This window comes from Morone saxatilis, unplaced genomic scaffold (genome assembly GCF_004916995.1).
Source record: "Morone saxatilis isolate NCDOM2014 unplaced genomic scaffold, NCSU_SB_2.0 Contig7, whole genome shotgun sequence".
Classification (NCBI taxonomy): Eukaryota; Metazoa; Chordata; class Actinopteri; family Moronidae; genus Morone; species Morone saxatilis.
In genome coordinates, this window is record NW_023340246.1 from 16612163 (window position 1) to 16637320 (window position 25158).

The 25158-nt window shown below is 40.4% G+C and overlaps 1 protein-coding gene across 2 annotated transcripts in view; it reads right to left on the reverse strand.

The window, feature by feature from the left end:
• Window positions 1-23316, reverse strand: part of fndc1 (fibronectin type III domain containing 1) — a 34004-nt gene extending 10688 nt beyond the window's left edge. Inside the window, exons 1-15 of one of the 2 annotated variants that reach the window (XM_035678335.1) lie at window positions 22920-23314; window positions 16347-16541; window positions 14799-14867; window positions 10496-10741; window positions 10155-10253; window positions 9829-9946; window positions 9504-9691; window positions 8804-8911; window positions 7857-8045; window positions 5191-7770; window positions 4902-5017; window positions 4269-4380; window positions 3754-4110; window positions 2871-2945; window positions 1710-1850 (exon numbers count right to left, since the gene is read on the reverse strand). In XM_035678335.1, coding sequence (XP_035534228.1) covers window positions 1710-1850; window positions 2871-2945; window positions 3754-4110; window positions 4269-4380; window positions 4902-5017; window positions 5191-7770; window positions 7857-8045; window positions 8804-8911; window positions 9504-9691; window positions 9829-9946; window positions 10155-10253; window positions 10496-10741; window positions 14799-14867; window positions 16347-16541; window positions 22920-22992 — 4666 coding nt within the window. In that variant the 5' untranslated portion in view covers window positions 22993-23314. Of the gene's footprint in view, window positions 1-1709; window positions 1851-2870; window positions 2946-3753; window positions 4111-4268; window positions 4381-4901; window positions 5018-5190; window positions 7771-7856; window positions 8046-8803; window positions 8912-9503; window positions 9692-9828; window positions 9947-10154; window positions 10254-10495; window positions 10742-14798; window positions 14868-16346; window positions 16542-22919 lie in introns of both variants that reach the window. The other variant, XM_035678336.1, reaches the window with a different exon arrangement.
• Window positions 23317-25158: the final 1842 nt, after the last annotated feature.

A 25158-nucleotide genomic window follows, 5' to 3' on the forward strand; every position in this document is an offset into this window, starting at 1 on the left:
TAAGTGCAATATTAAATTGCAGCAATATTCTTGTAATACTTTCATAATTTCAGCTATTACTAGGCTATGGCTTCTCAAACCTATCGAAAATGTTTGCATAAACAGTGTAAAAAAAAATAGATCTTAGTTTTCGTTAATCGTACATGATAAGTCTCATAATCCACTGTGAGTTGTACAGTTAAATAACTCATACAATATGTGGGGGTTCATGTTGTGGGTTATATTTTAATAACCACACTGCTCTAAATAGATTATCCCTTACTTTTTTACAGCTATTTACTAGAGTAAATAGAATGACTTTGCTTCAACTTTATTACCAATAAAAACTTAATAATAATAATGACTTACTGGTATTCTTCGGTAAATGCTTGTATTATCAAAGTTTGTTGTTACAGCACCATCACAACAGGGACTCTGACATTATGTAGTTTTTAGAAGATTGGAGTCAAGTAGATGTTGTATTTATTTCTGTCAAGAGAATATTGTGGCCTGTTTGTGCAACCAGATGAGGTGATAGGGTATGAGAGGCCAAAGTAAGCACGTAGGAACAGTAAAAAGAAAGCAGGGGGCTGAAGTTTACTGGGATCAAGTCTGGAGACCCTGAACAATGTGTCCGCAATGAACTTTGCTATTTTAATCTAATTATGGTTGGATGGAACCAATTTAGGCCAATTACTGGAGATACACTTATTCCCATTTTCCACAAAGTGATAAATTCATATATTCATACATGGATTTCACAAATCAAGTGTTTTACTGTTTGGCACTTAAGCAGTTTGCATGAGACCCTACTGTAGTATAATGTGCAATTTCACCTCAGAATCAGAAATACTTTAATAATCCCAGGGGGAAATTATTTAACACCTACATTATGATATGGATGAGAGGAAAAAATGACTTACACTACAGAGTAGTGTTAGATTTTTCCTTTTTTGGCATATAGTTACTGTAAAGTCAGAGAGGGTCACATATTTATGAGGTATTGCTGAGAAAGCCAAGATAGAGGTCCAAATGTATTACTCCTCCACAAAACAAAACAGAACTCCCATCAGTCTATCATTATTTACAGCGCCGAGAGACCTTCAGCACACACATGCACACATACTCGAACAGGGAAACATGTAATACTCAGACGGCAAGCATGCATGGTCAATCATGCTCTTTGACTTTCTATGATTTATTACACGTCAGATAAAGATAATATGCGTCTTTCTCTAGCATGTACAGTAAACTAAACTGACAGAAACCAATAAACAGGTATAATCTCTTGCCTCTTGGGATAAGCATTAGTAAGTATAACCTTTTATATCTGAGATTTTAAAAGTCCCTTTTAAAAAGTGATCCATCATGTATAATGAGAATGTGATATTAAACCTCAAATCTGAGTTTAGAGCTACACAGCAAACTCTTAACTCTGGAAGAGAAACCAACAGAAAAATTTACTATCTTGCTTCTTGGGAGATGTACAAATGTTTTTTCATATATTAGGTGAAAGCATAACTTATTGCATATCTGTGTGATGGTGTAAATGTTCCTTTTAAAATGAGATCCATCATGCATAATAGAAATGTGATATTAAACCTGAAATTTAAGTTTATAGATGCACAAGAGACTCAAGGCTAAACTCCTGCAGAAGAGAGGAAGAGTAGTAGGCATTGTACAAGAGGCAAGGTACACTTGTAGATGGACACATTTCTGTCTTTAAGTACCTGTGAATCTCTTCTTCCCACTGAGGTCATACTCAGATGAAGGGCCTTTGTTGAAGGGTCTGGTCTGTGGCTCTGAGAACGGGATCTCTGTGGTGGTGGTGGTAGTTGTGGGTGGCAGCGTGGTCTGGACAAAAAGCTCATCTGGCAACAACACATATGTCAGTGAGCTTTTGATTTAAATAGATTTATATTATTTACATCCTAACTCAATAACATGATGCTGTGATTCATTAATCCTTTGTAATTGGCACCATGATCTGTGTAATAAGAGTGTCAAACTGATTTAATTAATTGTGGGCAGATGTGTGAGCTCACTTTGAAATAACCCTTTTTCCCAAACACCCAAAGCTGCATTCTTATGTAATGTTTTGCTACCCATATTTTCCATGTGAGAGGGGCATAAAGACAACAACTATTTCACAAGTCTCCAAGGCTGACAAATGTGAAGGGATTCAGTGGGTGAAATTCAATTAGCTCCCTCCACTTTCATCACTTTTTTCCCCTGTGCTGGATCAGTGGACCTTGGCATTACATCATGGTCCACACACATGCAACCAGCTTTGAGCCATGGCAGGGAAATGCTAAGAAAATACTTTAACGCTCAATGTGTCTTTTCTAGCAAAACCCAAAGAAGAAAGAAAATATCAAATGCAGCTCACATGCAACAGATTCCTTGAGAGATCCAAACACCTGTAGTGAAATTACAAAGTGCAAAGGCTCACATCAACCAAATGCTATGGTTTTCCATTCAGCTAGTGTTTGGCTAAAGCCAAGGTTCATCTATTACAAAGCAACGTTAAGTACAGCAAATACATGCATTAAAACATAAGCCAGGGCTTTCTCTTCAGCTTAGTAATGCAGTTCACATGCACTATGGGTCAAGTTTTTGGAATAAAAGCGATTAAAAACAGCCCATAATGGAAAATATCCAGAAACCCAGCAATGAACCAAAACCAAGCCAAACAAACGTACGAGAAGAGAAACAAAGTGAAGACCACAGGCAAGGCAAAGACAGGAAGAGCTAGCAAACAGACCCACAGACAGATAAACAGACAATAATCAGTCAGTGCAGTACATAGTCAACAAACAATGTGCATATACTGTTTAGTCCATCCCAGCTCTGTGGCGGTAGGTCGGTCCGAAGCCAAACTCAGCCAATACCTTTCTTAAGAGCTAAAGCATCAGGCACCATGGTCACTGTAACCATGTGGTCCATTTCCATTCCTGAGGATTCCTCTGTCAGAGAAGCAGAACAAGCTGTAGCATCAATCTCACATGACCATGTACATTTCTGAAGTAGTATACATACATACACATGTTTACCCCGAATGAACACACAGGATTTTAATGTGGAAATAAATGTGAAAAACACATGTCAGACACACATTATTGTTCAAAGCAGGCTATTTGTATGTATGTCTTAATACATGTCTGACAGGGATGTTTAATTGTTTTCTAATTCCCCACCATGTGTGCTGTAATAACTAGAAAACCCATGTGTTCATACATGTGTGTAAGTATGTTTCATTCATTGTCTTTGTGTGATAGCACTAATGGCAGTGTGCAACTGACAGCTCATAGTGCATTTAAACCAGCAGTACTCTGACCACAGCCAGGCCCCAGATGTGGAGACTTACATGTGGTTCCTGTGGTCTCACATAGACATACACATCTGCACACACACACACACTAGCCAGATCACACAGTTAAGACACACACACAGTTATAGAGTTATAGGACTCTGTGGGTACAGACAGGAAACACTCATGGCCTTGGCCTAGATGGCTATGACAAACAATACAACTGAGGGATTTGGTGAAGTCATACTTATTTATGTTCACTATTCTGGCTCTAAAACACTTCACTGAACCTCACTTCAGTTCTGTGGAAAAAATATTTAGTAAGCAATATTGCAAGTTGGGGCACTGCAGTATTTTGTTTCATTCCTGTAGCACAAATCTGTGTTTAGATCAGTCTTTGAAAAATGCTGTCTGTAGTGTGTTATGATGAATTTCAAGCACTCATGTCAAGACTCAAGACTCACCTTCCGGATAACAGTCCAATATTCCATCTGGATCCAGCACTGGATACCCATATTCATCTATTTTGGAGAAGGTTCCAGGTGGACAGGTTGGGAACGGAAGTACAGTGGTAGACTCCTCTATGATCCATTCGGTTGTGGTGGGTTCAGGTGTGGTAGTAGGAGCCATGGTGGTGGTGGTGGTGGTGGTGGTGGTAGTGGTGGTGGTGGTGGTCCTGAGGTGAGGAAGGTCCAAGCCAAGAACAGGTTTCCCTCCAACCATGAGGACCTTGTCTTTGGGGTTGACCACAGGCTGACTATCTCGGCCATGGCCAAACAGAGCCATACCTTCCTGATTTACCAGGGGACTGCCCATGAGGTCTGGTGGTCAATGTAGTGGTGGAGCAAGTAGGAGGGAAAACAGAATATATTTACGAGTTCGTCTTGAACAGTAAACATTTTTATTATGTTTTTTTCATATACATGTTCATGCTGTACTGTATGTTGAATGTCATGTAAGATTGACTGAAGCATTTCACCAAAAATCGTGCGCCCATCCTCTCCAAGAACCACTCTCTTAGGTTTTCCCTGGGAGTCCTGGAGAACTTGTCCATCCTGGTTCATGAGAACCCCCTGCTCCAAGTCTACCACCTGGAGACACAAAAAGATTAGCAAAATCTCTACAGCAGTCTAGAGATAAACTCTTGCTTCATCCTGACTGTGAGATTTAGTCAGAAGAAGTCATACTTCTATTGACTTTCTTTTAGAGAGTTCGATGAGAAGACTGATGTCAAGCAAGTGTAAAAACAACACGTTATGTTATTGGGAGTTACGTGCTGGACTATTTTCTTGGACAGGCACAGTCAATTCCTGGACTACCAGTGAAGACTAACTTTGGACAGAGCCAGGCTAGGTGTTTCCTCCTATTTCCAGTCAGGCTAAGCTGAGCTAACCATCCCCTGGCTGTAGTTTCATATTTACCACACAGATATGAGAGTGGTACCCATCTTGTCATCTAATCCCTGTTAAGAAAGCTAATAAGCATATTTCACAAAAGGTTTAACTATTCCTTAAAATATTATTGCAAAGTTTAGCTCAAATAATCAAGAATCCTATTCTTCACAATGTAAGATTACAACTATGGTTTCAATTACTTAATTAAACACAGTTACCCATTTGGTTCCATCAGGTCCAGTAATAAACCTTTGACCAACAGCCTTGCTGATCCCCTGAGAGGAAGATGACTCTTTTTCATTTGTTGCTGTCAGGTTGGGTCGTCCATTTTTACCTAATGATTATACAATTTAAGTAATTTTGTTACGAAATGCAGAGATTACAGTCTCATGCATCTACACATTATCTATCATTTGGCTTTTTGCTCAAGCAAATCCTTGCACCTTTTGAACAATACAGTGGCTGGTAGTGGCTGCAACTTTTAATCACATGCACTTTAGCACTTACCATTTCCATTGCCAGGCTTGATTTGTCCTCCATTGTTTGGTTTTCCTCTGAGGATGGGATAGCGAGACCTACCCCCCTGGCCCCTAAAGCTGTCTCTAGATGAGGATGAAGATGCTGAGGACGATGACGTGGACTGGGAGTTGCCCCCAATTAATCCCCCTGTCTTTGTCACAGTAGTGCCACTGCCAACATCACGATCTGAGGTCAAAACTGGCTGGGGAACATTTGAGGAAGACGAGGAATCTGATGATGAGGAGGAACCCATTCTTGAGTTCTGTGCTGGCTGTGGTCTGATAGGAAGCCTAGATCCACCAAACTGCCTGTTAGTCAGCAGAGGAGAGCGTACCCTCCCATTCACTCCGACAAAAGGACGACGATGGCTTGGAGTGACTCCAGACGGTGAGCCAGGTCTTGTCCTAGAGGTGTCCACACTCTGATCATCCTCTACGTTTCTGAGAGGGTCAACTGAAGTCAAAGTGGGATTCTTTTGGGCTGCTGTGGGGTCTGCAACTTTATCATTTTTTCCACTGATTTCTCTACTCCTCTCATCAAGATGATCCTTATTATGATCGTTATCATTGTTATTAGAGGTTTCTCTATGAATGGGCTCACTTGAGTCTCTGTGTCCACTTGAATGATGGGAATCAGAGTTTGAAGAAGTGGCTGCTGAAGAGGAAGATGATGAAGATAAGGAAGATGAGGTAGTTGGGTTTCTAGTATTAATATTGGTCAGAGAAGGCTTAACTGAACCCACCCCAACCCCATTCTTTAGCGAGTCATGAGTGGAAGGATTCCTCAGATCTTCACTAGTCTCCTGTATCCTGGACACTCCTGCAGCACCTGTGGCCCCTGAAACCCTAGTGGGTGTCCCCCTCAAGAAAGGTGTGCCAGCCCCCATGGAGGATGAAGTCCTGGTCAAGGGAGTCCTACCATCCTGCTTTGAAGATGACACTCTCGTCCCTAAACCAGGTCTGCCTGGGTAACGGCTAGCTAGCCAAGGGAATCTTTCGGCAAATGAGGGGCTAATTCTGGTACGAGGACCCACAGATTTCTTACTACTGCTTTCCTCCCTTCTCTCTTCCCCCCTTCTCTCCTCTTCTGTGGGTTGTGGTTTAGAGCTTGAAGTAGGTTCTTCCACTTTGGTTGCTTCATCTGTGTTTTTGTAATAACTGTCATCATTACCCTCTCTGATTGCTGTGTCTCGCTCAGGTGATGTGTGCGAACTTTCTGTGTTGTGTGTGTTGCGTGAAGTTGACTGAGAAGAGCTTGATGTGTCTATGGTGGATGGGTGGTTTGAGCTGCTCTGCGAAGTGGATGGATTGGTGCCTGAGTTCTGAGTAGAGCCTTGAGACTTGGACTCTGATGTGGACTTTGATTTGTCAGAATGATATGGATCTGATGTTGCCTGACTGAGGGTTCCACTTCTAGAAGGGGACCTGGATGTTGCTGAATTGGAAGTATTTAATGTTTTGTGGTCTTGAGTCCTGTTGGGTAAAGTGGATTGTGATGTTGCTGAACTACGTGTGTTTGATGTTGCTTGGTTTCTGTTTGGTAAATTCAACTGTGAGGTGATGGCAGGTTTGTAACCATTCGGCATTCGAGTTGAATTCCCTCTGAACAAAATTCCTGGATGTCTTCGACTATAACCATACCTAGAACCAAACCCAGACCCATTGGTGCGCCCGGCTGAAGCTGAACCTCTGCCTACAGATGTAGCTTCTGTCTGCTGTGAATTGGTCTCTTTTACAACTGTAGTGGAAGCTTTTGTATCTGTTTTGCTGAGCTTATCGTATGTGTCTTTGCTCTCTGGGTATGTGGAAGCTACATAATCCTTTCTACTGGCTGCTGATTCTTGAGTACGGGAGGAGGAGGAGGATAATGACGTTGTAGAAGGTAAGGATGATGAAGATGAAGAGGAAGTAGAAGAAAAAGAAGATGAGGAGGAATCAGAGGAAGAGGAGGACTTGGAGGAGGTGGTAGAAGATGAGGAAGATGAAGTAGAAGAAGATGACGAGGTGGATGAGGAGGATGAGGAGGATGAAGCAGCCTTGGATCCTGGTTTTTGATGGACCCTTATCTTAATGGGCCTTCTGGGTGGTGGATTGGGACGAGTAGATGGTTTAGTTGGGGATGGCGTCAGAACTTTGAGGCTGGGGGTCTCAGTAGTTAGGGGCTGTTCATCATATATAATTTCATCCTCAGATTCAGGAGAAACATTATTGTCTGGTTCTTTTGTCTCCAGTACAACCATGGTTGTTGTCTCCTCTGCTGTAGGTGGTGTTGTGGGTATTTTCTTTTCTTCTTCCTCCTGATCTTTTCTTTCCTGAGCTCTTCCTCTGGATGACCCTCTGTTCACTGCATTCCTGACTGAGCCCCTTACAGAGGAGAAGATGCTGTGATAGGAGCGTGTCTGGGAAAGTGGGCGTAACCGCCTGCGTGACTGAGAGGGTGTGGTTGGTTCCTCTGGTACCTCTGTTGACTTGAGGTCGGATTCATCATGGTCTGTATCCTGTTTGGAAGGAGTGTGGCTAGTCCTGTGGCTGTCTTTGGTTTTTGAGAACGGTGAGGCAGCACTGCTGGCTGGCAGTAGACAAAAATAGTAATGAATCAATCAAATTTTCAAGCATACATGCCCACAAATAGTGTATATAGTCAAATATGCTTACACCCTGGCATGGCAACACTGAAGGCCTTGCTCTGTGGTCCCTGCCCCCTCCTGTTGGTGGCTCTAATCTTGAAGATGTACCGTTCTCCTGGTGTAAGGCCATCTATGGTGGCTGTGCTGGTGCTGCCACGGTATGTCATACTTTTCATTCCAAAAGGCTTCATAGCAGGAGCATAAGACAGGATGTACTCTGCGTGAAGGTAGAGCATGAACAACTGTTGGGGAGCGAAGTCGTGTAGAAATCTCATAACTAAAATCTATGTTACAAATCTGAATTTGAAACATAGCAATGGGTATGTATTGTTTTAAAGTACCAGCATGTAGGATTTAGTGGCATCTAGTGGGGATGTTTCAGATTGCAACTAACTGAACACTACTCACATCTGTATTTGATGACCTGGGAATGAGAGTGTGTAGGGGAAACTACAGAGGCCACATCTAGAACCATTGTTTGGTTTTTCTATTCTGGGCTCTGTAGATAAAAACAGCTCATTCTAAGGTAACAAAAACACAATAACTCCTATATTCAGGTGATTATACACAAATGAAAATATACCTATCAATATTATATTCAATTTCTGTCAATAGATACTGCTAAATACTGGACCTAAGACCTTACAATGTCTGTCCCTTTGCAATATTTAACATTTACAAGGACCCATTGTACTGTGATGTTTGTATTCTACTCAAAAAGTGTTCAACTGGCTATCCTAGCTTGCTAACATTACCACTGATTCCATTTGACGTTAACACTTACACAGTATGTATAGTACCCAGGCATATTTTTACTGCTAGTCCACACAGATTTTCTTTGCTATCAGATAAAATATAGATAAAACATTTCGTCTTTTCGGTAATTACAATTTTGACCAAGTCCACAAGTCAAACACCAAGGATATACTGTATAACAATTTATTTTCAGTTTGGCTTTATTCCTTGCGGCCTGACCTCTTATCCTTCCATTAGGTTCTTCAGGTGGATCCCAGGTTGCTATGACAGCAGTTCCTTTCCCTCGTAATGGTTTGACCTCAAAGTTCTCTGGTGGCCCAGATGGTGCTAGCAAGTGAGGAGAACACAAGTGAATGGGAAGACAGCAGTGAATGGAGGAGCAGCAGCAGCAACATAAACCAGAAGCAGCATAGAGGGAACAGGGTGAGGAAATTGCTACTTAAATTGTGTAAAAACAGTGAGGACGTTTGTGCCAGGAGGCTTCAACTGTGAATAGGCTTGTTGCCAAACATTGTCAAGAACCACCCCTTGAGATCATGTATGGAATTGCAGATGGAAATCTGAGCTGTGAGCCAGGCAGTAAATGCTGACATTCCAATGAACCACAGCTCAGGAGCTGCTATGACATTATATAAAATCTGCAATTGTGACAGACCTGCAGCCAAAGCTCGAATCAAATATCAAGTGGGAGTAAAAGGCAGTGAATGTGATGAAGTGTGGAATGAGGAAATAAGAAGAAATGGGCTAACAGACATGGTGTGCAAGACTGAATTCTTTTCTGCAAGAATAAATTCCATTTTCATATGAAATGCAGGGTTTTGGCTCTCTATCGCTGTTCCTCTGAAAAAGAAATCACCATTCATCACGTTTCCTAATGATATTCTATAACCAATTCTCAGCAGGCAGTGGCTGTGCATACCTGACTCAGGGGTCCTCTGAAAGACGGAGACGCTCCACTTCCCGTGATTTTCTCCTTGAGAGATTCTGACAGAGAACTCATACATGCCGTCAGCAGACAGGGTGTCTATCATCATTCTCCTTTGGGTGCTGTCCTTGTACTCCCAGCGTGCTGACTCACCTTTTTCCCTGTACCTAATTGTGTAGGATCTGGGATAAGAGAAAAAGGGGATGTTTTATTCCAGTGGACAGGCCTAGAACACTGTCTTATTCAGTCTCTTGTTGTCTTTAATTCACTTTCTTTCCCTTTATGTCTCAATAATGGACACACTTGAACAGATTCCCACCTGGATTCCATGTGGGTGACCTTCCCCATCTCAACAGCAGGGTCAACCCAGGAGATGAGGACTGATTGAGGAGACATAACCCTGACACTGATGTCCCGGGCCTCATACTCTGGTGGCTCTGGACAACACAAACAGAGACAAACAAAGACGTAGAGACAAACATGTCTAGCTCCAAACCAATGTTACTAATATATTCTAGCTGACATGCCAACCAAAAGTTAATGAAATTAGATGATAATTGTTGAGCTATTTTGAGATATTTTAATGTAAATTAAAGACAGATAAATGTAGAGGAATGTAGTGATGCTCTTTAAACCTGCAGGTACCTGGTGTGGTTGTTTTGGTTGCGACGCCTCTGTTTATGGGTGCGCTCTGGCCCAGGGCTTTCTGTGCCTGCAGTGACACCACATGAACGGACTCAGATGCTATGAATAGAAAGGGATACCAGGCACGGCCAGGGTTTACACTATGGACACTAAAAATAGTACAAACAAAATGTATACGTTTAGCTAATATTCATTAAATTAGTAAGTAAAAGGAAAATCACAAAATACGATCTGCAAAATCTAGCTTGGAGGCTGCCAATCTTTTTAGCATCATATTTTACTAGCACTTAAATCTTTTGCCCTTCAATCTGGTGGTTAAGAGTAAATTTGTGTCTTCTTACTTAGTTTGTGTGTGTTTCGGTTTCTCTGGTCAGATTGAGGCTTGGTGTGGTGTTGGCGTCTCCTTTCCAGTGGGGGGGCACCTGCCAAAGCTCTCTCAGGCTGCCTGGGACCTGAAGAGGACTGAGGGGCCCTCCTGTGTGTCCTGGTATTAGAAACTGCCAGTGGGTGAGCTGTTCTGTTGACCCTGGTGGACCGCTGTACAGAGGGCTGATTTCTGGCAGCAGTTTGTGGAGACCTGGCTGGACCTGTTGGCGGATTATGACAGAGAGGAAAAGTCAGAGTGCACTGGAGTTCACTTTATCTTTATGACCCCACAGTTTATTCATAATCTGCGCTTTGTGCTGGATTTGCCTTTGGGGCCTTGTTGAAACTAACTGCCATGGAAAATCATTGAACATAATTGCTCCACTCAAGACACATCCGCTCAGTGATAAACACATAATGACATGTCACTTTCATCCAACAATAACAATAAACATGACCAGTTGTCACAAATGGGACATGCCATGGAATCGCACCATGTCCGCTGTCATCTGCTTCGACTTCTGGTGTCCTGCTTCCTGCTTTAATCCCACCCTAGTGGTGACTCTATCTTGGACAATGACTCAGACGTTGACTCAGACATCCAGACAATCCCCCTCATCTGGCTGCAGTGCTGAGTGATAACACTGGCTCTATAACAAAAAATCCCCTGTCCCTCTCACTATTTTGTCTTCTTTCTCTCCTCTCCTCCCTCTATCCCCTTATCTGTTTCTCATAATCACTGTCAGATGAATAGGATCTGCCCTGTTTCCTATCAGGATAGCTACATGCACAGCTGGGTCAGTACTGACAAGTCAGTTGATGTAACAAAGTGGATTTGCTGAAATTCAAAGTTGTTATAAGGACAAAAATTTGTGAAATGTAGGATTTCCAAGGTCGTCCAAAGAACAGGTAGAATAGGCCAACTGAAAATAGTCTTGCAAGAAAGGCCACCACACCCAAAAGGTTTTCTTTAGCTACGGTTTAAAAAGGGAGAGGTTCAGCTCATACGGGCTTCCACCAGGACACTGTATGTGTGGTGAAAAACAAGATGAGGCTAAGGGGATGTGAAGAGGAGTATAAATGCACACCAGAAAAGCTCCCAGGAAGAAAGAGGAAGTTTGTGTTAGCAAGACTTGGAGGCTTGTTTAAGTCTCTCTGTCTCTATCCTTCCCTCCATCCTGCCAGCACAGCTGAGTGGATTTGTCCCTTTGGATCTCGACAATTGGCTGTTTGGTAATGCAACAACTCTCTCTCTGATGTTGCTTTTCCTCTCAGATTTCCCTGTTTTCAAATCCTTCTCTCCATGATTCTCCTGCACCTGTACAAGTTTCTTGGATAATCTGTTCTGTGTGTTCCTCCTGTCTGTCTGCCAATGTGACTGCAAACCGTCTGAAATTGCTTATATGTTTGAAGATGTGGAAATTTACCATCAAAACAACAAATGAAAACATCCAAATGTAACTTAATACCAGTGTTTATGCTTGTTTTGTTCCATTTACTACAAATCACATGTTTACTGTTGGAAGTTGCTGTAGTTGTTTGCTTGGTGGTACACAAGCTTTCTGTATGAATTGTGTTACAATTAAAGTTATACATGCATATTTGCTTCTGAAACATAGCTCCCTAACTGTCATTGATTTCCACTTATTTTAAAATTCCCTGGAAATATATTTCCAGAAAGTTGACACTGGCAAACATTGTGATTACTTGATTAACTGTCAAGGTTACTGTATGTTAGCACTGTGCGGTAAATGTGTTTGAAAACAGATTAATTTGAAAGTCTGCACTGATTTACCACCCAGAAATGATATATTGATACTGAATATGACACAATATGTTATGTTTTATTCCTACTTTCTGTGTATTTCAACCATTTTTGACGCTTTCAAGAATAACACTAATATGGGCCAATCCTCTGTCTCATACTCGCTGTATCTGTTTGATCGTGTCTCCTTGTATGCTAGCTGGCTTAAATAAAAAAATATAAAACATTTGGTTTTAATCAACTGACTTCTCCTTTTCCTTAGCCTATTTTCTTCTTCCTCTTTTCCTCTGGAAAACTGTCACAGTGCATAGTTTGGCTCGGGTCAGCATGCCGCGGACCGCTAAACCATTGAGTCCACAATGCTCTCACTGCCAGATCTTTTCTGTCTTTTCCTGGAAGCTCGACGGTCCGAGGTGCTATGAGTCTGGCCTCCAGACAGACAGACATACCACTGCTGCAGCGGAGACCCACCTCAGTGCGTTCAGGCTGCTGCTGAAGAATGTCACTGTTGTGTGCTTACTCCCTCCTCAAAATTTTCTATTTTGGTTTCTATCCATCGTTTTTGACATTTCACCGCCTTCAAAAGCAAGTGTAAACTTTGCAGACCTAAATTGATAAATTTGGGTCTCACTGTGGAGAACATTGCTCAGTTTAGCCACAGTTGAATCTATACAAACAATTATCAGTGGAGGTTTCCTTGAGGCAAAAATAATCCATTTAGCCTCAATTGGCAGAGACAAAGTTTGTTAAATGACAAACAATAATGGCAAAGACACAAAAATACACCACTTATAACAATACTTTCATTCATTCATAAGCATATCGGGTTTCAGCTTCAGTATAGTTAAATAACTTAAATTTAATGGATAAATTAGCTATGGTTAACTTAAACAATAACTTAAACTAACATTACATAGCATTTGCCAGTTGGCAGCTTATTTATATATTTGCTTCATTATAATGCCGTTTTTCCAATGTGTAGTATTTAGGAGGAACTACTAGCAGAAATTGATGTAATATTCATAGGTATCTTTTCATTATTGTATAATTAATTGGAATTGTAACCTTGTAAATTCAGCCTCAACAGTCAAAATATGAATATAAAACATGAATTACATGTATTCATTTGTTATTTCCCTTCATTCAATAAGCTTACCAGGCTATCAGCTACAAAATGTTTTGGATTGTTAACTGGGACAATTAAAGTTAGCTAGTAGCTACCTAGATAACTTTATCTACTGTAATGCTAACGCTTACTGGGCTTTGCTCTAGCATTTCTTCGCCAGAAACATAGCTCTTTGGCTTTATTCACTGAGGTTAAACTCAACAAATATGATTAACTGTGTCTCCAGAGCAGCTCTACCTCAAACAAATACAACTGAAATTCCAGAGCAGGATGGTAGTTCAGTGGTTAGCACTGTCGCCTCACAGCAAGAAGGTCCGGGGTTCAATTGCTGGTCCTGATCCTTTCAGTATGAAATTTGAATGGGTTTTCTCCATGTTCCCTGCCACGGCACGAGTATATGCCAAGTCAAGTGGTTTGGAGAGACTAAATTGTCCCTATGGCACAGTATGAACACGGGTGTGCGGATCTATTTTTGTTAGCCCTGTGGTAGACTAGTGAGTGTTTACATGACATATGCTTAAATGTCCAAATGCCCCATGACGCGGCACAGAAATAAACACATAATGAAAATGTAATTTACTAGTCTAGTCTAAGCTTCCTTTAGTGGTGCTTGACTTCAATTACGAACATATGAGAAGACCACTGAATTTCCTATAATGAGCTTAAATTAAGTTTTGATATATATAGGAAATGTAAGTATTTTTCACTTTTAATTAATTTATAAATGATTTCTGTATGTTATTCACAAAATCGTGAAAAATGCCAAGTTCATATAGCTCAAAGTGGCAAATCTTTAAATTGCTTGCTGTCTAACCAATAGGTATTCAATTTACAATTATATAAAACAGATACTCATTAATAACTAGTAATTATCCATTGATCAAAATTGTTGGCAGATAATTCTATATTTCTTCACTAATCAATGAATTGACTGTGCACTCATAAATATATCCACAGAGTACAGTTACAGGATCACTTATTTCCTGAAATTTCCATTAATTTTACAGTCTGTTGAAAGCACTGGCAGGCCAATATGTGATAATTAATGTGGTGCACACGATTAAAGGCAACAAAACCTGCAAGAAAAATACACCTAGCTAAATATATGGGAATGTATGAGTCAGAGACAAATTAGTTTTCCCCCACTGATCCCATTGGGACAGAACAACTGAGGGAAAGGAAAAGGAAACTGTCGCCCCAAGACATAGCATTGTGAATCATCATCACATTAGATTTGGCAGTTCCTTTAATATCCATGATGACAGCAGATCATTTCAGAGAAAGCACTTTTAATGGATTCAACCAGATAGTTTTACATGTACAGCTCTTAACTGAGACACACCACTTACATTTGTTGTTAGTAAAGATGCCTTGAGATTAGGTTTACCTGCTGATGAGTTGCTGACAGGTTCACCGCCCAACACAGCAAAGCCATCCAGGTTAACCCATTCAGGGTCTACAAAAAAAAAGGAAAAGTAATAGCAACAGAGGACATCTGGTTAAATTATGTTTCCAATAAATAATCAGCAAATTAAATAAATTTAAGATGAGTGGAGTTATTTGTTAAGCAGGTCAGCTTTTAAATATGCATGATTTACATTTTTCCCTGTAAAAGTGACAAAAATGGGCATCTTTTCTAAATCTCCCCTTTTCCTTTACTCTCCATTTACCTCCTTGTTGCTTTTTATAAGTCCTCTCTCCACCTTTGTTGTTTTAACAGTGGCTGGCCAGACACATTAATGATGTGGAGGCAAACAGCATGGTGTTATTTATGACAACTAATGCTGCTCTCATGCTGCTGAGGGAACAACACATGATCTGCAAGGAATTTCTGGAGAGGCAACACTGAGACGCAGCTTGGTTGCCAGAGATTTATGGCACACTGCACCGGAGCTGGAGAGACCACAAGGCCGCCGCCACAGTGCACACTGGTCTGACACACACACACAACAACACACAACACACACACAGACAGACACTCACATGAACACAAACATAAAATCATCTATAGATTCATGTTTGAAGACTCTGACACACCATACAAGACAACGTATGACTTCAGCACTTGGCACCACCCTATCCTCCACCACAATCACCACCAAACACACATATCTTACACACACACACACACACACACACACACACACACACACACACACAAGAAGTGACCACAACACAGGGGATTGGGTTATAGGAGTTGGGCTGGGTTTGGATGTGGAAAAGAAGGGTTGGCTGCAGACTTTGAGCCGCTGATGAAGTATGGTTCTGCGAAGCCAAGGACAGAGGAAAATGGAATAATGACAAAAGCAGGCTAGACTGTGTCAACAGTGCAAAAACTGTATGTGTATAGAAACATAAAGACCTGTCTTATGTTTTACAAGACTGGATTAGGAATTACCAGAGAAGCTGTTAAAATCTAAAAATAATCTAAAGCCCAAAATAACCACTGTCTGCCGAGCTGGAATGGTGATCGCTGGTCATGCACCCCACCGCCCCCACTGCTCCGTCTTTCTTTCTGGCAAACCTGGGTGACAGCACATCCAATGATGAACTAATCCACTGACAAAAATCAATCATACACGCAATCACACGTGTGTACACCTCACCTCCTGGCTTCTCTACTTTGTACACAGCTTTGCTCATCCCCTCCTTATTCTTGGCATTTGCCTTGAGAAAGTGCAGAACTCCGGGATCTGAAATCTCACTCTAAAGTTTAAGCCAAACCTCTCTTTCTTGCTCTCCGTCCATTTATTTTCCTCTGTATTAGTTTTTTGTCCAGGTCCCTCAGAAAAACACTCATTAGACTCCAACCTATTTCCTTTACATCCCTCAATCTCAACATCATCAGAGACTCCCAACCACCTGATCTTAACATCTTGTATCCTTGTGTCGCTCTCACCCTCTCCTTTTAATTTTCTCTTTACTTCTGCCTTACCTACATCCTCCAGTAGATGAGAGCGACTGTCCTTTCCCACTTTAGTGAAGCGGTGAGACCTCGTGGGTTTGCTGGAGCTGATGACAAAGCGGTCCACAGGTCTTCCATCCAGATGGATAGAAGGCTCCCAGCTCTCCCTCAGGCCCTTGTCCACAGATGTCTGTTTCCCATTGTGTGGCCGCAGGGGCTTCTCTGCTGCAAAACAAATGACGTCAAGATAAATTGTCTGTATAAAGTTTATTTTAACATTCTTCTGTGTCTCTTATTGTTATGACCTGTTGCCCCTACACATTGTGGCAGTATGTAGGCCTATCATTCAAGCTGTTAATACACCTCTTCTTCAGTGCCACTAACAATTTCCTCTATATTTATTATACTTGGTATTTAAAGCAACTCAGATTCTGAAGAAGCATAAACTTATGTGTAAGGCAGCTCTGAAAAATGCAAACTAGTTTGATGGTTAAATAAATAAATGAGGATTTGCTTGGATGCTAAAGGCTCAGGGCAATAAGCAATCTTGAGTATCCCTCTTGGCTAGATTTACTCCAAACTAAACAAAGAAGATAGTAACCACCACTTTGTTCTGGATAGCAACTGCCTCTTTGCTCTTCTTTTGGTTTACATGCTAGATTAAAAGTGTAGGGGTGACAGCACAATTATCCAACAGGCCAACATTACACCCAGCTAATAAAGTAAAGCGTGCTTTTAACACAGTATGAAATTGTGAATCCAGCTTATATGAAAGAAAGAAATATACTAAAAGGCCCCAGAGAAGACTGCATGAATGAGAAATAATAAACAACCACTTGAGATATTCAAAATAGCTGACTTGAGAGCCTAAGAGCCTGAGAGCTTGAATAGATGCTAAAACCTCAGCTGACTCAACATAAGTAATGCAACATCTGTAAAAAGCTGGAAGCATGTGAAGAAAGGTGCCTAAGAGTTGTTTACAACCCTGTAAATACATATCTTATACATGATCAATGTCTGTGCATTTAGTTATTTTTGCTCTCTTCTAAGACAAACAATGACCATTTATAGCTAATGATTAAATGATTATACAGTTAGATAATATGCTATATGAGGGAGCTCTCTCAGCAGGTTTCTGCCTTGAGAACTAATTATTATAAATATAATAAATATTAAAGGGTTTTTAAATCACGACCATCAGATTCCTTCAACAGTTCTAAACTAGCTAAACAGCCTGACTGACTGAGCCAATGCCACTGAAGCATATCTGAAACAACTGATGCCAATCAACCAATACAAGCCCATTTTTATGGTTCTGCCTAAACTAATGCTAAACATGTTAGTAACATTAACATTCATTTCAAGTAATGTGTATCTATCTATGAATGTAAGTATATTCACTCTCATTTTTGCTCAGTTTTTGGTCTCCACCAACTCCTGAGGTAGATATTTTGCTCTTTAGCAGTGAAATGTTAAGCTACATCTGGTGATAATGCTGTATGTCATTTAATTCAGTTTAACTCGATTATCATCCAATTGTAATATTTATTATAGCAGGTTTAAATCTCAATCCAAATAGTAAGTATTCAAGCACTGGCTAAATGGAGAAGATACGCAGTACTACAGAAGTTGTGCAAAGTTTATTAGCATGCTGGCCATTAATCGCTGTCACATATTATTGTCAGTATTGTCTGTCCATCTAATAAACAGCTTGTTCTTATGACTGTCTGTGCTCCCTAAAGGTTTACAGCAGCAGTTTCAGTTTAGCATCGTTACAAAATCACTTCATCACTTTGAATTCTTGTTGTCTGCAGGTGTGTGAACGCTGGATCTCTCACTCTCTCTCTCTCTCTTTCTCACTTTTCGCATTTAGGAATAATTGCCACTCGTGCCTCTTGTGCCACAGTTTACAGATGGTAAAACTCTTCTGAGGCCTGCAATGTTGTCCCTGCTTCACTTATAGTTTTAATATGTGCTGAATGATCATCTCAATGCTGTTTCTGCTGACTCTATATAGCACCACGCTGGTGGCAAGATGTCAGACACATCATATTGTTCCTGGGTGCACAGAGAAGTGTTTTCCCAAAACAAAAAAAACACTATCTCTCCTCATTATTTTCTCATTAGTGCATGCTTACAGTGGAGTCAGTTTTATCAGATGTTCAAGGGAGACTCCACTGATACAAGTCTGGACACACTTCAATCACTTCCACTCTGTTTCCAATAAGGCCATGTATTACGTAGGAAGTGATCTGCTCCTCTGTCCAGACTTCATCCTGTGATTTGGCCTCTTTGGAAATTTACGATCCAAGGGCAAACCAGATATTTCTGATTAAAACAAGACTCCTTCGAGTGCAACAGATGCATGATTGCAGTCCAAGAATAAACAGTTTGGAAAGCAAATAAGTGGTTGTAACATCATAATCTTACAGAGGGAGGCTTGGTTTCACGGCGTTGCCATGAGAGACCAGAGGAATAATATAAAATTTTCTATGCTATGTTCGTGAATGTGAAATGGAAAGACAAGGCAGACAATTAGAGTGTGATTGAGGCAGACAGTGGAAAGTATTAAGTATGTAAAGAATGAAGGTAGGGCTTGAGGCTCATTATGTCAGTGTATTTTGTTGATAAAAGAAAAAAAGTGTGTGAGTTAGAGTGTGTGTGAGATGGATACCGACAGACAGACAGACAGACAGACACATGTGTATGTGCATGTGTAGTTTTGGTACAAGAAGCATATGCAGGTAAACCTTGAGGTCAAAGGACTCCTGTAAAACTGTTCTAGAAAATACTTGCACTCATGCACCTGCAATGTGCTCCACTTTTACAAAAGCACCTTCTCACCTGGCCACAAAATCACAGACGCTGACCCCCCACTCACCCATAATAACAGTATGTGTGGAGGGGTTAACAAGGTGGAGGGGGCTCATCAGAATGTCCATTCTGTACCACTAAAGTCCATCTGTAGGTGTTTAGATAATAAAATAATTTGCTGTCATGGCAACGTTAAAGGCGTGCACTGACTGAGGTGTCTTTTCTCTCCAATAACTGCTGGCTCTGGAGGCAAGTTATGTGGAAGTTTCCACTTTCCTGTTTTAAAGATTTGCGTTTTTTTTGCAACAAGTCATCAACAGATATGAATGAAACCTGAAATATGTCTGTGCAGTGTTTCTTTGCTGGGCCTTCTTGATGTTAGTTGTTAGTGGGGAAATACTGGGATAACGCATTTCCCCCCAGGGATCCAAAAAGTATTATGTATTATGAAGAAATAAAGAATTATCACTTACCACTGGACTTACCACTGGTAGGTCATGCGGATAGTTTTGATTCTATTTGCCCAAATATTTTAGATGCCACCCAATTTACAATAACATTGAATAAAATATATTTTGTGGTGCCCAAAGCACTGAAACCATTCAACAGCAACGTATCTTTTTCCAAAAACAATGTTAATCTGGACAATTACCTCACTGTCAGCAATTTTCACTGAAAATACTTTCAGAAACAGTCCCATGAAAACTGTTGACAGCATGTTCTGCAGATTATCATGAGCAACCAGGACACTGACTGCGGAAAGAGATGTTGTTTTTATGTTAATTCCCACAAACAAAATTCCATTCACCTTCATTAGGACAGAATGTGAAAACCTGAGCAAATAAAACCAAAACTATCTGGCATGACTAGATAGAAACCTATCATTTACCCTTTAAAGGGGTTGTTTGACATTTTAAAATGCAGATTCGCTCTCTTGCTAAAAGTTAGATGATCATTGGCACTTTTGTGAAGCTGTAGTCATAGTTAGTCGGTTGGTTAGCTTTGCTTAGCATAAAGAATGGAAAAAGAGTAAACAGCCTGGCTGGATTTTTTTAGGCTAAGCTAAGCTAAGCATCTCCTGGCAGCTACATGTGGTACAGACATGAGGTAACGGCAAAAAGTAAATAATCATGTTTCCTAAAAACTATTCCTTTAATAGATCAGACATATGGGACTTGAATACATTTAAAAACAAGTTTGAACTGAGTCTATAAACATAGATTCTTCTAGGTGGGGGGTTGGTGTCAGATTTTGCCTGGGGCTACAAAATTCTTGGTAGCACCTCTGTCCTCTCACCTTTGACCTTCAGTGAACTCTCTCAAGTAATCAACGTTGTCATAAAGCCGACAAACCAGACTGAGACCATGACCGTAGATGGTTTTTGCCCTCTGACTTCACTTAGTCACACCGGCACATCAATCACCAGACTGTCAGACTAGATGCAGTCATTTTATTATTGGGGGTTAAGCCTCATTTAACCAAGTTAAGTGACTAAGAATGCGTTTGTATTTAAAGCAACAACCAGGGGTGTGTATTGTTTAGCTTGGGAGCGTTACATGCAATCATTAATGACATTTATGACATGTGACATCTACAAACAGGAGCTGGCCAATACAATTACAGTCTAAAAATATATTTTGCATTTCAATGTTGGTGGTCACAAGCTCACTTCTCCAACCAACAGACTTCCCAAATGATTCAAATATCCCCTCATGAAGATGAAAATTGACATCTTACACTGTTTATCTTCCTGCAACACACTTAGTATGCTGACATCTACTGTGCTGTGACAGGTGTGTTCATAGCCCAGGTGGTACTTGTTTAAACAACTGGAATGGTGCCTTGAGATGACATCATGACATGAGACATACCATCGCTGGCAGGTTTGACAGGCAAACAAGCTGCAGGTGGGTGAGGGTTCTAGGTCAAGCTATAGGTGATCAAACATACCTTGTATTGTGGAAAATATTATAAATATCTCTGCCTCTACCTCCCTGTGACGGTCATATTTTCCCAATACAAAAAAAAGTTCCTGATTCTGAAGGTTTTCTGTGATATATGTCATGGGGTGCTCCTGCAGAATTCCAGCACGTTAAGTGGAGCAGAGAAATTAAATTCCACTGGCCTGCAAGGACATGATTCCCTCTTTCCCCTCACCCTCTGTCCCAATTATTCTCAACACTCTACACTTTCCAGGTGTTGATGGACTGTGGCAGAAGTTGACATTATTTATTATCCAAATACACAATGTTTCTGTTCTCTGTATCTGCACTGCTCCCGCCTAGGTGTCTAGATATTCCCACTGGCCCAATTTCATCCTCTGTTGTGCAGAATTTTTTAGACTGACAAGCTGATGAGATGTGGAGAACGTTAATGAGTAACACTCTCCTCTCCCTTAACAACTACTGTCAAAATGCCCAAGAGGAAGGCATTTAACTCCAGACTGCTCCACTGCTCAGTGGCCCACAGCAGTGAACTGTGGGTGTATTAAGTAGCTCCCAGGTGTGAATGTATATGAGTGAATGAATGTGAAGCAGGGTGTTGCAGAAAAAGTCCACGGCTGCTCTAAAATACTTCCTAAAAGATGGAAAAGAAAACGACTCAGAGGAAAAGACCACAACAAATAGCAGCTGCCTATATTCAGAGAAAGCTATGACCTCATGCACTAAGTGCTTACAGTTGAGAAGGAGGCTTATAGAGACTTACAGATCAACTGACAATATAAGTGGACTGAGTACATTGGAGAAAAGGGTAGAAAAAAAGAAAGGCTGGCTGGCTGTGATGTAGCTCCTAAACTCAGCCAAAAAAGTTAGCTTACTGCCCTCCAAAGATCCTCAGGCTTTATGGCACTTTTGGTATTTTGGATATTTTCACTGTCTGCAGAACGTGGGCTTCTTTCCCTGAAAATTGATTTTACAAATGGTACTTAAGAAACTTTAAAACCATGTGTGCTGTGGTCTCTGTGGCTGTCACAAATGCTACTTCCATTTGATATCAATTTATCAAACACATTTATACCAAAAAAAATAAATGTTCTTGTGGGTACAAAATCTTTTTCATTCACTTTTAATCATTTCACCCACTGATTGATGTGACATTCAATGCATGCAGCAAAGCCATTTTTAGAGGCAGATCATTGGTTGCCACCATCAAACAGATGTTTTTTTTTTCTTTTTGTCTCATGATGTAGCCTGATATTTGTCATCATCTTCTAATTGTTGATCACAGTTCCTGATGTGCCTACTGTATGAGGTAAGGACTTGTTCCATGACTGCTGCTAAGAGGCCAGCATCACATTTTCCCCCCATAAAGCAACAACAGTATTTTCACTGTAAGTCTGCATTTGCTGTAATTGCTCACTTAAACTAATTATTTCACAACTGTAAATGATATATCAAACAACACCCTCCAAATTAAATATTCTAATGCATTCTGAATGGCTACAATTAATCTATTTTTGTTTTCATGAGAAATGACATCTGCAGCAACTCAGAATTTGGAAGTGTTAAAGGCTCGCGTGCACAGACACGGACATGCACGCACACAGTTTTATTTTTCCAGTGTTTTCTTTCCTTGCAAAAATCAAAGTATCAAGGGTCTCAGTAAAAAAAATACTGCTTTTGCAGTAAAAATGCAATATACTGCTGCAACAACTCTCTCATCAATCAAACTTTATCCATTAAAGTACAAGAGTGTAAAGCAACTTTGCCACAGCAATGATCAAACTTAATAACATATGAGTGCAAACCGTGCACCTGCTCAGGAGAAAGTAAACAAGTCTTTTTTTACCTGTCCATCCGCATCCTGGTGCGCAAAACGTAACGAATAGCGCCAAGAGGGTCCTGCTTGCGGCTAAAGCCATAGTGAGTGTGGCGCGCTACTGCTGCGGAGCGACGCACCAGCTGGATGGATTCAGAGGGTTGGGACACACCAGCCCTCCCCTCCCCTCTTTCGATGGGTCTGCTGCTTTTCACCCTGAACTTGCGGCTTCTTTATGTCGGCAAAAAACTTTCAAAAACCAAAAGCCCAATAAATCAGATCCATAAACCTCTCCAGTCGATTTTAAGATCAGAAATAATTGATTACACACAGTGGGCTTCTTTTTAGAAAAAGAAAATAATTTGAAATTTAAAAAACTGAAGCAGAGTGCAGTATGTATATATAACTATATAAAACTTATACTATAAACATATAACAATAAAATGTTCTCATCTTTTGAATTTATTAAAATGTCATTTAGCATCCCTTACACTATCATACTGTGTGCTCCTCAGCTATTTAAACGTGTCTACATTGTGCTGCAGGGTGTCTTTGATTTTAGAATAATAAAAAAAAAAATGACAAAATGTCTCCCTCTTCAGGAAACGGCATTGATTTCATCAAAACTGAACGTTTAGTAGCAGGTGGAGGGAGACTGATTAATAGAACCTGAGATTTTGAACATGGACACATACTCCTCCTGTCCATTTACTGTTTCAGAGACAATTTTTATAATTCACTTTTCCTTTTTTTCTTTTGAAAACCACAAGAATGTTATTGTATTGTGGCTATAGCTGCTTTTCTGGAAATCTTTATGTAAACAATTCAGTTCTACCTGTTCTGCCGTGTTCCACTTTTTCTTCTTTCAGATCCACTTTAGGTTGATTAAACATTTCCATGACACCATCACTTCACCAGGTGAGAGAACAGGGCTTTGGGCCAAGGCTCTAACAAATGATCTATTTTCTGGAGGCAGAGTGCACGATTGCAACAATTTCCCAAAGAAATATTTTAACCACTAGATGGAGTAACAAGCCATGTTTTTATATACAGTATAGTGTCGTATACCTGTGTGCAAGAAAGGTAACTGCAATAGTTCAACCTAACGTTCTCTCAGTGGGTAGTTAAATGTTGTAGTTAAGATGACTAATATATGCCTAAAATAGTCAGTTTCTCTATTATTTGTTTGTTAGTGCTCCATTGAGGCTCAGAACAACTGCAAAGTGCACACATTGTGCAGATAATGAATATGAGCTCCTGCTAATGATAAACATTTGTGACGGGATATCTATTATAATACTGTAAAATTTTAAAGTTAGAAACATTGTTATTTCCTCCTTATTATAGTTAAGGTTCCCATGGTAACAATCACACTAGAGCCAGAGGATTTGCCTCACTGTGCACCTTGGCAGCATTTTTTGCACATGAGAGAGCAAATGTCCCACAAGACCAGCAGCAATCAGACAGATGGACAATTACTGAATGCATTTATTGTCTCCATAGCTCAGAGGTTAATTTATAATTAATATTCTCATTTATTTGGAAATTATTGAACTTTGACTCAGATCTAAATGAGATAAAATGCTATGCAACTGGCCTTCCATAATTAATTATCCATTTATCTGTATGGCTCATCAAGCAACATCAAGTGACAAAAGACAGCTTTATTCACTTGTGTGTAGGGTTAGTTTTTACTCCAGACCAACATCTCCCTCTGTTGGCCTGGGCCATTATCTGCACTGGAAAAAAGATTTCAATCATCACTTCTTCATGAATGAATTCATGAATGACTGCAATGTGCCGGAGTCTGAGGAGGAACATATGGAAAATTCTGGGTTAAATATAGTAACTAGGATTTCACCACACGGTAACTGCTCTGTAAAAAAGCAATTTGGTATTTATTACTTTGCTGCAAAATCAATACATGTGTCAGTGGCCATCTTCATGGTCCCCAAGGGCCAATAAAGTAACTGCAGTTTGTCTTTTTATATAGCCTCTGCCCTTAAAACCTGAACTTCATAAACTCATTTCTTGTGCTCATGAGTCTCTAGTAGCTTCTCTCTCTCTCTCTCTCTCACACACACACACACACAAAACTACAACTACTGCAGCAGCTTGAAATAGTGCATGAGTCAGCAGAAAACACAATACATTTTTTATGACCAAAATAATCTTATCGAAGCAGATAGTTGTCGCTTTCACTCGCTCTCTGCAAATCTGCAGAATGTGCACAGACACTGTCACTCATTCTCTCTCACACACACACACA